General features: G+C 46.4%; 1 protein-coding gene across 2 annotated transcripts; it reads left to right on the plus strand.

The window, feature by feature from the left end:
* The first annotated feature begins 4698 nt into the window (after nt 1-4698).
* On the plus strand, nt 4699-12749 carry CTSZ (cathepsin Z). Of its 2 annotated transcripts, XR_006573249.1 has the most exons (7): nt 4700-5067; nt 6053-6216; nt 9001-9180; nt 9916-10066; nt 10363-10525; nt 11117-11332; nt 11371-12749. XR_006573249.1 is itself a non-coding variant. In XM_044986367.1 (6 exons), exons 1-6 carry the CDS (start codon nt 4928-4930, stop codon nt 11228-11230), a joined length of 912 nt encoding a protein of 303 aa, XP_044842302.1. In that variant the 5' UTR covers nt 4699-4927; the 3' UTR covers nt 11231-11333. The 2 variants fall into 2 exon arrangements, 1 of the variants encoding a protein (XP_044842302.1); XM_044986367.1 differs by lacking the exon at nt 11371-12749 and having other exon boundaries at nt 4699-5067; nt 11117-11333.
* The last annotated feature ends 2066 nt before the right edge of the window (nt 12750-14815 follow it).

The raw sequence follows: 14815 nt of genomic DNA on the forward strand, positions 1-14815 counted from the left end.
ATCCCTCAGCCCTCGCCACTTCCCACGGCCTCCATTGGCCAGGCGCAGTGAACCGCAGCCAGTGGGGGCCGTGATCGGCCAAACCTGTAGGCACGGCAGGTAAACAAACTGCCCCAGCCCGCCGGGGGCTTATCCTGGCGAGCCGCATGCCAAAGGTTGCCGACCCCTGGTTTATTTGCTGAGACTGCCAACAAGAAAGTCGTTGACTATTCATTCTTATGATGGTGTTTTGTTTGGGGGGAGGGGCTTTTTTATTTTATTGTGATGGGACTGGATGGAGGCCAGCAAATAATTTGCATTACAGGGCACAGAATGGCCACCAGCCTGTAACCAATTCTAGTCACAACCAAGCAGAGGCCATAATGCCATTCCTGGGACTGTTACAAACCGTATTCAGCCCTTCCATAGCATGTGGCATCTTCAAAGCCTTTTACAACACACCTGTTGACAGTCAAGCCACCATCTGTTCCACGTACAGAAAGTAGGTCATGCTTCAACACAGAAACGAAACTACTTGTTGCCAGCACAAGCTGTTTGCCTTTGAAGTTTCTCTCGCTCAGTACAGTTGAGGTTAGAAGAACAGCCATTTACTTTTTCTGCAAACGCTCATCTCTTGAGTCAGGCTTAATGAAGGCATCAGCAGGCTATACATTGGGGTAAGATGGGCCCTGCTTCCTCATGGACAGTTTTAAGGCTCTCTTACCTTCACCCACATTTTGGGATCTCAAGAGGCATTTTCGTTATGGTGCACTAATTACATGACTGCCCGGTAAAATTTTAAAAAACACCTAAATAAATTAAGGGCCTAAAACCCACTTTCAACAGTGACATGAGCACACAGGAGCTCAGGGCCAGATATTTAAAAGGAGTGCCTCCACAGGCACCTGAATCCTAATGTTTTGCCTAATGTGGGTGCCATTGATGTTTTCAAAGCTGCAGCTCATGCACCACCTAAACACCCCCCCCCCGCCCCTCAGTACCCTAGATGCCTCTGTTTCTGTTAGTTGGCATTTTCAAAGCAGCCTCAGTGCTCCAGACATCCCAATGAGCTGTTCATAGCTGTAGTCCAAGCCCAAGTCCCCCAGGCGCAGAGTTTTTAAAAGAGGCAGGCGCATGCCTATCTTGCCACTAAGGTTCAATCACAGGCGTGCTCTGATCATGCCTTCAACCTGACACCTGTCAGACCTTGCAGCAGGCCATGGACTGGAGGGGACAGAGGCAGCGTTAGCCCCTGCACAAAAGCCAGCCAGGGCACAGTGAACCATAGGGCAAGCATTAGCGTGCTATTGTGCATATGAGAGTGTTTTGGCTGCTAGGGCATGGGCTACTTAAGTGACTGACCTGACCTAGGTGGAGAATAGAGTTTGCAGCTGAGGATCCTGAGCAGAGGGAGGAGCTTATCTCTGGTGTGTCAGTCACATGTACCAAGTCAGTTACTTAGGCACCTAAATCCCTCTCCCCTTCTTTGGCATTTCATACCTGATTGGATTAGATGGCTCTCCACTTAGCTGGCTGGCTTTTAAAAAGCCCTTTCTTAGGCACTTAATTGCCCCCTTGCACTCAACAGGCAGCTGCTTAACTCGGGGGTGAAAATTCCACTAGGCACCAGGCCACCTAGGGGATAGGCAATGCTCCACCCAGCCAAGCAATGCCAAAAAATCCCTTTAAAAAACTGGCCCTCATTCGCTCGCAATCGGATTACGGCTTGTGATTGCCTGGCACTTTTGAAACCAGGAATTAGGTTTTTAAGTCACGATAGGGCTTTTGCAACTTTTCCATATATATATATATATATATATCTATAAACTCTCAGGCCTTCCTTGCTAGTACATATATCACGAAGGCCTGAGTGGTTAAAAACACATGGCTAACAAAACTGGACATGCCTGTGGTCATGCAGCCTCTGGCTACAGTTTACCAATGTGGTGTTTTGTAGCTCTGTGTTTCCAAGCATTTCCTGCATCTTTTCATACATGAGGGGGCCTTTTACCAGGGATTTGTCATCTCTTTAAAGCATTTGTCCTAAAGCAGCTGCATGTGTATCACAGACCTTTGTGTTGGGCGCATCACAGCTGTTGACTCATCTCCGTATGCCAAGTGTAGCAGATGCTATTTATTTTCAAAATCAGTTTTAGTTTTAAAGACGTGTGATGTCCAGGCTGAGCCCTCAGGGGTCAATCTTAATTACACGGCAATACAGGTGGATTTGTGAAAATTCTAGCAGAGCAGTTTATATAGAGGACCGAACGTCCCAGCTACCATGGGCTGAATGTGGGGAGTGGCTAGCACAGGGATCTGCACGCTCTCACCAGTACGTTATCTGCTCAAAACTGGCACAAGAGAATGATGACCAAAAATTGTTACTATCTAATGGCTTTGGTGACTTCTATGTAGTGCATTTCACATCTCCTAGCGCCTAATGGACAGGTTTCCAGACCACCAAAGAACTGGGGAAAACCCACTACCACTATTGGCCCCCATGTTTGTCAGCTCAACAGAAAGGACAATCACTGAACAACCATGGAAATGGAACCCTCAGGGATGCTCATACCAAGTTAGTGTTAAGATATATCAGGGCACTGGAGGGAGCTTGCACTGCCATTACCAGCCTACATTGTACCTGTTCTGTGGTTCAGCAGAGGCGTTCAGTCTCCAGGGCTGGCAAGATGGCACTTTTCACTTAGAAAAATAATTGTCAGGCATTTGTGTTTGTACCACTATGTGTCAGCAAAATGTGCAATTTAATTTAATTCTCCAGAAAGACGTGTCACGAGACGTAAAAGTTGCACAACAGTCAGAAATGCACATAAAAATTGCACAACTGGTTTTGCTTCTGCTTTCTGTTCCCACCAAGAGCTTGGTCAGCACTATAAAGGTAAGTCTACACTGCACAAACCCCACCCTCCAGCTGTGAGGTTCAGAGACTCAGTCTACAGCCTGGGGCTTGTGGGTTATGCTATGGTGTTTTTAGCTGGAAACACCCTAGACGTTCCTGCTTGGGCTCCAACACCTCGCCGCGGGGGAGGCTCTCAGAGCCTGAGCTGAACAGCTACACTGCTATGTTTAGTGCCACAGTGTGAACCTGAGTCTCCAGACCTGGACTCTGAGACTTGCTGCCACAGGGTTTTTGGTTTTTTTTTTTTCCCCATGTAGACATGCCCTCTGTGGTTTAGACCAGTACTGGGTCACGGACTGTAAGGCACTGGGTCATGGCGGCTCTGGTCAGCACCGCCAATCGGCCGTTAAAAGTCCCGGTTAAGGCAGGCTAGTTCCTACCTGTTCTGACACTGCGCTGCGCCCTGGAAGCGACCAGCAGCAAGTCTGGCTCCTAGACAGGGGGGTCATGGGGCTCCACGTACTGCCCCTGCCCCAAGCACCAGCTCCACACTCTCATTGGCTGGTTCCCAGCCAATGGGAGCTGGGGTGCGGTGCCTGTGGGCGAGAGCCCCATGCAGCCGCTTGCGCCTTGGACTAGGAGCCAGACCTGCTGTTGGCTGCTTCCAGGGCACAGTGTAGTCTGCCGTGCCAGGACAGCCACTCCGCTGCTGACCAGGAGCCACCCAAGGTAGACTGCGCCCCCAATCCCCTGCCCCAGCCCTGAGCCCCCACCAACCCGGAGCCCCTTCCTGCACTCCAAACCCCTCATCCCTGGCCCACCCCAGACTCTGCACACAGAGACGTGACCCCCCCTCCTTCACCCCAACCCTTTGCCCCAGTCCTGAGCCTCCTCACACAGTCCAAACCCCTCATCCCCAGCTCCCTTGGGTCGTGGGCATCAAAAATTTTCTTCAACTGGGTTGCCAGAAAAAAAGTTTGAAAAAAACCCCCCTGTGTTTGGACTACGATCCTGCGAAGATTTCAGCGGCATTACTCTCAGTGCATAAAGTTAGGCCCATGCACACTTCGTGCAGGATCAGGGCCTGAATGGAAATACCTCTTAAAGAACATAGTTAAGGAGAGGGCTGGCTCCAGGGGTTTTGCCGCCCCAAGCGCCGGAAAAAAAAATAAAAAAATAAGAAGCCGCGATCATGATCGGCGGCAGCTCCGCCGCGCTGCTTTATTCTTCTATGGCAATTCGGCAGCAGGTCCTTCCCTCTGAGAGGGGCCTGCCGCCGAATTCCCGGACATGCCGCGTTGGCCACCCCAGGGACCTGCTTGCTGCGCTGGTGCCTGGAGCCAGCCCTGGTTAAGGATTTACGCAGGCAGGAGCCTCAGTGTCTCTGTAAAAGCAGCAAAGAGTCCTGTGGCACCTTGTAGACTAACAGCATGAACTTTCATGGGTGAATACCCACGTGGGATGCATGTAGTGGAAATGATTAAGTGTTTCTGTAGGCAGCCGGGGGGCAACCGACCTTCCCAGTGAAAAAACATCCGACCCTAGCACAAGGCACTTTCTGGGCAGATCCCAAACTGATACCAGACGCGCCTGCAAGTTTATTAAGAGAAAGGCTCGCGGTATGATCGCTCAAGGCGGGGGAGGAGACGGGGGAACCGGCTGCAGAGCTCTCAGGACCCCGTGCCTCTAGGGCTGCAGATGCCCGGAACTCCGGCAGGGGGCAGGCGCCTGCTTGAGCAACCGAACAGCGCCGAGATTGCGGGGGCGCCGGGCGGTGCTGCTCGGGGGGCTCCGAGGCTGGGATTAGCGGCGAGGCCGGGCGCGAATCCCAGGGGCGCCTCCGCCCCGGCCCCTCCCGCCACACGCGCTCGCAGCCCCCTCCCCGCGGTCGGACCCCGGGCCCGGCGCTTCCTGCGCCGCGGGTTCTCGTCCCTCCCCGCCCAGGGCGCAGCTGGGGATTGGCAGAGCCCAGCCCCTGGCTGACTCAGGCGCCGCAACCTGCCCTTAAATGCTCGCGCCGAGGCGGGGGCGGGGGGGAACCGGCCCGGCCGCGCAGGAAGCAGCTGCAGCCCCAGGACCGCGGCGCTGAGCATGGCCAGGCTGCCCCAGCATCTCCTCCCGCTGCTGCTGCTGCTCTGGGGCTGCCTCTGCCCGGCCTCCCACGCCGGCCTCCACTTCAGGGAGGGGCAGCGCTGCTACAAACCGGCCCCGCGCCGGCCGCCCGGGCTCAGGTGAGCGGGGGGCGCCGGCTGGGTGGCGCCGGGGAGAAGCCGGGAACGGCCCAGGGGCGCGGCCCGAGCCGGGCAGGCAGAGCGCAGCAGCCGCCCGGAGGCATCAGCTGGGGGTGAAATCCCGGAATGTCACTGCCCACGTGATGCCGAGGCCGCCCCGGCCCCTCATTACTGCGCCCGCGGGCGTTCCCCGGCGCTGCCCGACCCCAAGTGGCCCCTGGTAACAGCCGAGAACTTCAACAGCCCAATTAGTTTCCATAACGTCCGTGCTCGTCCCATCCGCTAGGGAGGTGGGGAAATGGGGTGTTTGCAATTAGCCCCCGTTTCAGCAGCCGGGCCAAGGATTCTCTGCTTCTCTAGGGGCAGATGGCCAGGACCCAGCTCCTCCGAGGGAATTTGGTGCCTCAATACCTTTGAGGATATGGGCACAGGGTGACTATGGGGGGAGACGGGGCTTTGCACTGCAGCCAAGTTATTCGTTGATACGGGACTCCTGAGCGTTGCAGAAGGGAGACAATAAATCCAGCCTCTTAGTTTTGAGAGTAGAACAAAAACAGCATGAAGTCTGGATTGTTTAGGGTGACCAGACAGCAAATGTGGAAAAATCAGGATGGGGTGGGGGATAATAGGAGCCTATATAAGAGAGAGACCCAAAAATCAGGACTGTCCCTATAAAATCAGGACATCTGGTCACCCTAGGATTGTTTCATGTGAACTCCTGAGAAGGGCTGCATTGGCCAGGCCTCTCATTTCTTATGTTAATCCCAGCTGCCTACCTGATAGCTGTTTCTGAGCTAACACTAGTCACAAGACCATATATAGAAGGGCATTAAAGGTCATGGTGACTAGAACTATCATGTGATCTCAAGCTAGGATGGAAATTCTCACACATCATTGTGAGACGTGTAGATTCCCCCCCCCCCCCCCCATATAAAAATAATCTCTGGGAAACAGGCTTAACTCTTACTACTTTGTTTCCATATAGAACCTACCCTCGACCTCACGAGTACCTGGACATCGCTAAACTTCCCCCGAGCTGGGATTGGCGAAATGTAAACGGGACCAATTTTGCCAGTACCACTCGGAACCAGCACATTCCTCAGTACTGTGGGTCTTGTTGGGCTCATGGCAGCACCAGTGCCTTAGCAGGTACTTGTTACTGGGTATCTGTTGTTAGTGGGTATTGTTTCCTTGGCAGCCAGTCCATTTTCAGGATCCCCCACATTCTGAATCTCTGATTTGGGAGGGGGGGTAATCTTCAATTTGCAGGATTATCAGCATTATTCGGGGTTGTCACTGCACAAGACAAAGGGCCTAACTCGTAAATAGCTTTGAGTATCTGGGCCAAGGTTCCTGCCCTACATAAGACAGACGGGGGAGAGGGTAAGGAAGATTCTAAAGTGAAGGCAGGTTTGGTGGTAGCATATGCTGTGGGAATTCCCCAACTGGCAGCTGAGGAGGGGAATTTTTTTTCTGGAGGAATGTTCCATTGTGGTAGGGGTGTCCTCCCTCGTTTAGAATTATACACAGATTAAAAAGGAAAAATTGGAGTGATTAAAACACATTTAGCAGAATAGACATTGCTTGTGGGGTGGGAATGTCACATGCCCTTCAGTGTACAGTTCTCTTCTCCCTCTTGCATTCAGTCACAGTTAAGCCCCAAAAGCCAGAAGTAGGTAGATAAATTATTCTATTAATACAGTGAAAACCATGATATCACTGCAACTTCCCTTTTTGGGTGGGGGCAGCAGCTCAGCTGGATTTTAGCTTTTGGTGGAGCAGTTTCTCTGTTGCCTCTTCAGGGCAACAGATGCACGTGGGGCTGGGAGCATGTTACAGTAATTCCCCACTTAACGTCGTTTCGATCTTACGTCCCTGCTCAGTTACAGAACATGCTCCATTTAAAGTTGTGCAATGCTTTGCTATAACATCATTTGGCTGCCTGCTTTGTCCACAGCTGGCAGCCCACCCATCAGCTCCCCTACGCCGGTCCACACACAGCGCCTCCCACCCACCGGCAGATCCCACGGATTGACACCTTCCCTCTCCTCCTGCCCCTGGCAATCAGCTGGCTTGCGGCATTCAGGAGGGAGGGAGGAGCAGCAAGGACTCGGTGTGCAGGCTCCCCCTCCCTCCTCAATACTGTACTGTATGGCAAAAGAAAGGGGGCAGGGGGGAAAGAAGCAGGTTAAGGGTGGGGGCTTGGGGGAAGGGGTTGTGGGCAGGCCGAGGGTTGAACCCTCCACCCCTGGGAAGCTGCTGCTGCACAATGTGCTTCTCCTAGCCTACAGCACCTTCAGCCTCCTCTTGCCTGCAGTGCCAGGGGGCTGTGCCTGTGTGGGGTAAGGCGGGGACACCTCCCAACTATAGTACTGTACTTTATGGAAAAAAAATTTTCCCTGGAACTTATCCTCCCCATTTACATTCATTCTTATGGGGAAATCGGATTCGCTTATCATTTCATGTAGTCACATTTTTCAGGAAGTTAACTACAATGTTACATGAGAAGTTACTGTATACAGGTTGAGCAGACATACCGAAGCATGGGAAGTCTCACTACCAGTCACTCAGGGAAACAGAAGTACAGGTTTCATTGCCGGTGTACATAGTGCTCTACAAAACACATGCAGATGCCTGCAGAGTTTCTGTTAATCTGGATAGATATAATATATAACCAGTGTCTGGGGTGGAGAGTGGTACTAAGTATAAGGGAGGAACAGCGAAAGATGCAGAACAGAGACTAGGTTGGAGGCAGTAGGAGCTGCTGGGGAAACTAGTCAGGGACAAAGATGGAGTTATGAAGAACCAGGTTTTTAACTAATCCAAAAATGCAGATACCCAGGCAGGGCTTGGTGACCATGTAGATCAGAAAGCTGGACTTCAGCATAAACACAACTGAAGTTTCTGACCATCTTTATTTACAGTTTTGATAAAAATTAAAGGTGCCCAGGACATTAAAAAAATCAAATTTATCAAAATTCCTTAACTTTAGTAATAGAAGGGGTGTCAAATCTCTGCTTCCTTGCTGTCACTCTAGGGAAGTAGAGTGGAAGCTTTCTCAAGCTTCAGGAGAAGCAGTAGGAGTGTCTACTTTTCATAAAGAGCTCTTCTCATGCATCTGAGAAGAATTAGAATTATCATTCTGATTGGGGTAGCAGTATTACCTAAGGATCATGGCCTCATCATAGTAAGCATTGTACAAATGCTTATTATAAAGTCCTGCCCCTAAAGGACTCAGTCTAAGTAGACAAACAAGTGGGAGAGCAGAGAAAGCAAGGAGGTGGGCGAGCAAGTAAGAGTAAACCAAGCAAGTACAATTGGGCATAAACTGTCAGAAAATTTGGCCCTTGGTCTCACTGCTGTCTAAATCTATGCAGATTTGAGATTTCAGAGCCTAGCAGAACATTCGGTAGACCTGGGATCTACAGCCAACGTTACTGGTGACCTGGGGCAAGTCTCCTGACCTCTCCATTTTTCCTTTATCTGTAAAATAGGGATGGTTATATTTCCAAGCTTTTGTAAAGAGCTTTGAGATCTGTAGATGAAACATGGTATAGAAAAGCCAGGTATTATCGTTAGTTACACGTGAGGGCTTTCATAACTGGTAGAGGATGTTAGGATTTATCTAATTAAGGACTGAAATGAAACGTTCATCCATATATAACTGCCCCTGAAGCCAACTTTGAATAGAAAATATTAGCTGCACCTGCAAAACATACAGACACCATCATTTTGCCCACTCCGATTGGGTCACGGTGTGGGCACCTAGCCATTCTGTTAGCATGAACCACTGTAGGCTTTTGCACCCACAGCTGTCTGCAGATATTTAACAGATGCAGCTAAGGAGACATAGCTGAAACATTTGGCCCGTAATGAGTTACAGACAACAGTAAAACTAACAAGCACCAATTGTTTATTCTTTTATTACCACAGATCGCATCAACATTAAGAGAAAAGGTGCTTGGCCTTCTGCCTACCTCTCTGTTCAGAATGTTATTGACTGTGCCAACGCAGGGTCCTGCGAAGGTGGAGACCACACAGGTGTTTGGATGTACGCTCACAACCATGGCATTCCAGATGAGACCTGTAACAACTACCAAGCCAAAGACCAAAGTATGGCAACAGATTGCAAACCTTCCTAGCTACGACTCACTCTTATTTGGCAGGGTTTGGTATTCGCTTTAAAGGAAATTAAATATAATTTAGCTAACACACCCATTTCTTTTTCTGCTTCTACCTACTGCTGGCTGCTAGTGAAGCACCTGCTATCTAACTAGAAGCAGCAGGTTCCCTTAGAGAAGCTGTGTTTGGTTTTGTTTTTTTTGCACCAGAGTCAGAGCATAGTGTGTTGCCATCATGTCTGAACAAGCATTCACCATGCAGGCTGCTAATCTGAACTCGCTAGGCACTGATGTGCATCGGTGCTTTCATGCAGTAATATTTAGAAGTGTCATCTTAAGTAACCAGAGCAGAACTTCAGTCTATTATACTTACTTGCAAACAAATCCCTTGAGTTGTTTCTGTAGCTTCACAGAAGCAATTTAATTATTTGTATACTGAGACACTTATCAGGAAGTAATTTTTATAACCTACAATTGAAAAGCATGTTTGAAGGCTGCAACAGATAAATAGCACAACCTTGAAATATTGACTGCGGAGGCTGCCTTAATTAGCAATCTGAACTTGCAGCTTTATTTAACCTGAAGAAACAAGCAATTTTCTCTGCTATATTTAATCTAATTATGGCCCCTCAAAAGGAATTTTTACCATTAATTATTTCATTGAATAATTAAACTAAAGAAAAACACTAGCTTGCAATGTTAATCAAATGTCATTGCTTCTTTATAGCATGCAAGAAGTTTAACCAGTGTGGAACATGTGTTACCTTTGGGGAATGCCACGTGATAAAGAACTACACCCTCTGGAAAATTGCTGACTATGGCTCGGTCAGTGGGAGGGAAAAAATGATGGCAGAAATCTATGCCAATGGTCCAATCAGGTAAAGACAGTATTACAGGGTAAGAGTTATCCTGTTAATTTTCTTTTAGTTGTTTCCTGTTTATCCCATGAAGTTTGCAGAGCCTCCTTATGTAGCTCATTGAGCACTTCTTCACCAGAACAGGCCTTAGCCTCTGAAGACTATGTGCTAAACTTTTGCAAGATATATTATGATATAGACCCACGTAAGTTAAGAACTTTTCATTTGAAGTGAAAAGTGGGTGATGGACACTGTTCTCCTTTATAGTCTACTATACAATTATTTTTGAATGAGGAAGCTCTTTTTGCTTGTTACAGTTGTGGCATAATGGCTACTGCACAGCTGGATGCGTACACTGGAGGACTTTATGCTGAATACAACCCCTCTCCTATGGTGAATCACATTATATCTGTGGCTGGCTGGGGTGTGGAAAATGGAACTGAATACTGGATTGTCCGCAACTCCTGGGGCGAACCATGGGTAAGGGAGAGAGAAGGGATGTGCTCAAAAATGATTGCAAAATGAAATGCACATTTTTAAAAACTCCAGAAATTTCTATTACAAGTTGTACAACTAGCTTGTTTATAAAAAACTAAGTTTCCCTCTTAGCCATAGGAGTTGTCTCAATCTATGACTTTTAATACAGCTGTCAACTAGGGAAAAAAATCTAAACTGAATGTAATGCTACCCCACTACAAAGAATAACACAATGCAATAGCAGGCCAGCCTCTGTGCGGTGTCAACTCCGCAAGTCCTAATGCTGCGCTCATATGTGTATGCAACTCCCATTGAAGCCAGTGGTAAATAGCTATTGGAACCATATATCACAAAACTATATTTGGATAGTAGGATAGGGAAATGAATTCCTGGCTGGAAACAAATGAGTTGACCAGAGAACCGCTAATTCAAATAAACTTGTTTTGTAAATCCCACTCAAACCCTTTGCAGGGATCTGCCTTCACCTCAAGTCACCCTTGCTCTGCCCAAAGTACACTGCTTATGAGACAGAATTTACTTTGTTACTAATTTATAAACCTTTTGCCAATACTAATGAAAATTAATTTACTGTAGGGTGAACTGGGCTGGCTGAGGATTGTGACAAGCGCATATAAAGGTGGAAAAGGAGCTGATTACAATCTCGCTATTGAAGAGGATTGTGCCTACGGGGATCCTGTATTACCTTGATTGTCTCTAGGGTTTATGGGGTACTTTCTGGCTTTGAAATTTTATTCCCCCCCTCATCAAGGGTTTTTTTTTTAATTAAAAGGCAGTTTAACTATTCTGTAGTTAGAATAAACTACAGAATAGTTAAGAACTAACTAAACTAAAGAATGACCAGGCAGTTAAGAGGAATTAGCTCAGATCACCATAATGTTTTAGAAGTGGAAAAACTGCCTCTAAATTTTTAACTTGCACTGCATATTTAAAAGCAGCTGTTAAGACAAATTTGCTTATCCTCTGCTTTATGTACCTGGTACTTACCAAGCAACTTATCAGAAGTTATAAGTACAAATGCTCTCATTGGAAAAATTATTCTCTCTTGTCAATATTTAATCTGAAGGAATATATAAGATTTGTTTTACACTTGTAACAAAGGAGGTTTTCCTTCTAGTACAAACTTTAAAGTTTGCTCTAAGCAAGAGAGACTGATTTCTTTTAAAAATTTGGGTTTAGACTTGTAAATTATATACACAAAGTAAATATCACTGAGCTACATAAATACAGAAATCGTTTTTTGTTCTCTATTTTAAAACTGTGTCCTATAGTCACATTCTATTGTTTCACTAAGGCATGTGTTGCACTGCAGATTGTCATTTTTATCTGATTGAAAGTGATGCAACAGTAACCAAATCTCTTTAAAACTACCGGAAAATGTTTAATATAAGCACTGATTGTGATTGCCTGATGCTTTCTTTACTTTACTTCTAGGCTTTGGTATTTGAATGGCTGTGCTATTTGTCTGTACAAGGACAGGTTTTTTTAAAGGGGGGAGGGGAGAAATGGGAATAGGGTTCTAATGACATAGCTTTTAACATGTGCCTTTACCATACAAGGAAAGATGGTATGTTATCTTCCTCTTTCCTGCTTACTCAACCTCATGTGCCTAGTTCCCTAATGGTGTAAATTACAACCCAAACCATATCAAAGATTAACTAAATCACAGTTGTTAAATTGACATTGTTTCTTATGTGAAGTGATTAGAGGGTGCACAAGTGGATTGTAAGAGTTTAATGGAATTTGTTTCTCAGCATTAACTTAGTGGTACCTATGGCAGCATCTCTTGGCAGGGCATAGACAAGGTTTAAACAGAATCTGTACTTTAGTTAAATGCCACTATGAGGAGCCAACGAAGGATGGGTGGGGGAATAGAGCCACCTTTAATGATTGCATGTGTATGAGAACACTAAGGACACCTACAATTGCACAGAAACTGAGTGCCCCATGTCACCCAGGGTCCTGCTCTTGGAGTGAGATGCTGATCAACCACAACCTACTACACGATGCAGTACGTACTGAAGGTCACATTTACCTAGAACAGAGATTAGGGTCTGAATTTCAGGTACTCGACAGGGCAGCAGGGAGCTACAGACTGCTGTTTTCCATTTTGGCAAGTTAAGAAGAAACTGATCTTCCAATGTCTTAAAACATCTCTAATTTCAGGAGCCACCTGCTTTTTTGTTTTAAATAAAAGTTTAATTGTTCACATGTGACCTACAACTGAGGCACATTACTCATCTACAGTTGTTTCTTTGTGACATGGGCTTTATTTTACAAATTATTAGCTCCATCACTGTCCCACTGATTTCTAACACCATTGCTGCTGCTGCTGCTTTGATAAAGTAATACTAGATCCAATCTTTACCTTCAATCTCAGAGGGAGAAAATTGTCTCCTAAACTAGTTGCCTAGCAAAATACAGAGGACAGGCTAGGGGCCTATGATCCATATTAGAACATGCAACATTGGTCTCATGGATACAGTAGCGGATGGGCCACAAGAGCTACATTCTATTCCTAGTTCTGACAGATGTTCTTTGTGAGCTTGGTCAAATGCCTTTCCTTTAGCTGTCAAAAAAGGATACTAAAACATTAAGGTTGCAAAATTAATAGTCTTTAGTTACATGGTCACATTACTTTGCATATATGAATTATGCTAAAGTTGGATGGGCAACCTCAGTTCTGCACTGCCTGACTCTTGAAAGCTCAACTTTGCACCCTTGCTATTCTTAAAATTAACTTTAAAAAAAACATTTAAGGTTTACTAAAAATGTGATATGAAGCCACAGTGACCTAGATGGGTCATCAGTAGGGTTGTCCCTTGATGTCCACACCACAGACCTTTCAATTGAAGGCCAAAATGTAAGTTGTTGGGGCAACTCTAATTTTGACTTTTCCTAACTCTTGAAAGCTCAGCCTTAAGGTTCTTTTTAACAGTAATGGGGAGGAGTTGGCTATCCACCTCTGTGAACCCACCATTGCTAGGGGATGAGGTACTCTAGCTGATCTTGGATTTCATTGCTAGTTACTGACAGCAGAGTAATGATGAGATTGAAGAATCCTGGGTTCCATTCCAGTTTCTGGAAAGGAGCATTTTAAAATAAATGATAAATCCTTTTATCCTCCACCCTGTGGCAGGTGAGTTAGGCTGCTTCCTCCTCAGCGCCCAGGCATCAATAGGGGGAAACAGAAATGCATGCAAACAAACATTCTCTCTCCTTTCAGGCCAGTTGCCAGGAGTAGCAATTCCAAGGCAAATCCTGCTTAGCTGCTACAGGCAGGGAAGGAGCATGCTCAGTACTAACTGAACGCTGCTGCCAGCCTCTAACAAATCTCAACTGACCTTATGCAAACTGAATTTTCAGAGACCAAATGTGTGGATTTTCACATGAACAGCAAAGACCATTTGCCTGAGAGCAGGATAATTCCTGCTTCAACACATGGAGGTCAATCCAAGGCAGGAGTCAATGTCTCAATAGCAAATCAGAGATGGTAGTAGGGTGGGTATGAAAGGCTTTTAGAGTAAAGACAAACAGCTTCTGTTTGGTGAGACAGAAAACGGAGCTTATGGAAGACTGCAAAGAGTTAAAGTTAGGTGTCCCTTCTACCTACAATACTCCCAGAGGTGCCTGAAGCCTTGTATTTTAAATGTTGACAAAGCACTTTGGAATGCTCTAGTACCAAAAACAAGGAAGCACTAGTTATGCAAAAGATTCACCACCTTTGAGCAATGGGCCAGTGTTATGGTAGTAATAAACTAGAGTTGCTGCAGCAGCACTGACTCTGATCCCCTTTAGGAAGCACTGTCCCCTTTACTCAACTACTACAGATTACAGTCTGATAGAGAGTCCCACTTGTATTGGGAGAAAAGAAGGTTCTTGCAGTTCTGCAGAAGAGTCCACAAACAATAGCAAGTTATCTTGTCTATTAGTGCACCCATGTCTGTAGTATCTCATTACCAGAGACTCATGAACACATCTGGCTAGTTTGAGGGCTTGGTTTCTTTTTATGAATGTCGCTCTAAACAATTTTATGCCCCTTGTTAGTTACAAGTGCAATTTATCTGGATGAAATTAGGGCATATAGATATCAACATTCCTTAAAATAGCATGGCAAGTTTGGCTTCTCTGCCCCCCCATTTTTTTTCCTGCATGTGTTTGTGTGCAAAACAACAAAACACCCCACACAGTTATGTTTTAAAAAAATCAGGCTAACCATATAAAGCATAAGAGAGGTCTCTGTCAAAGTACTGTTTATAAAAATATAAATTAGAA

Source organism: Mauremys mutica, chromosome 13 (assembly GCF_020497125.1).
Source record: "Mauremys mutica isolate MM-2020 ecotype Southern chromosome 13, ASM2049712v1, whole genome shotgun sequence".
Lineage (NCBI taxonomy): Eukaryota > Metazoa > Chordata > Testudines > Geoemydidae > Mauremys > Mauremys mutica.

Excerpts from the sequence above, each read along its gene's own strand:
- CTSZ (XM_044986367.1), top strand. The coding sequence starts at position 4,928 with ATGGCCAGGCTGCCCCAGCATCTCCTCCCGCTGCTGCTGCTGCTCTGG. Across the intron at positions 5,068-6,052 it reads CGCCGGCCGCCCGGGCTCAG|AACCTACCCTCGACCTCACG; the intron begins GTGAGCGGGGGG and ends GTTTCCATATAG. Across the intron at positions 6,217-9,000 it reads CAGCACCAGTGCCTTAGCAG|ATCGCATCAACATTAAGAGA; the intron begins GTACTTGTTACT and ends TTATTACCACAG.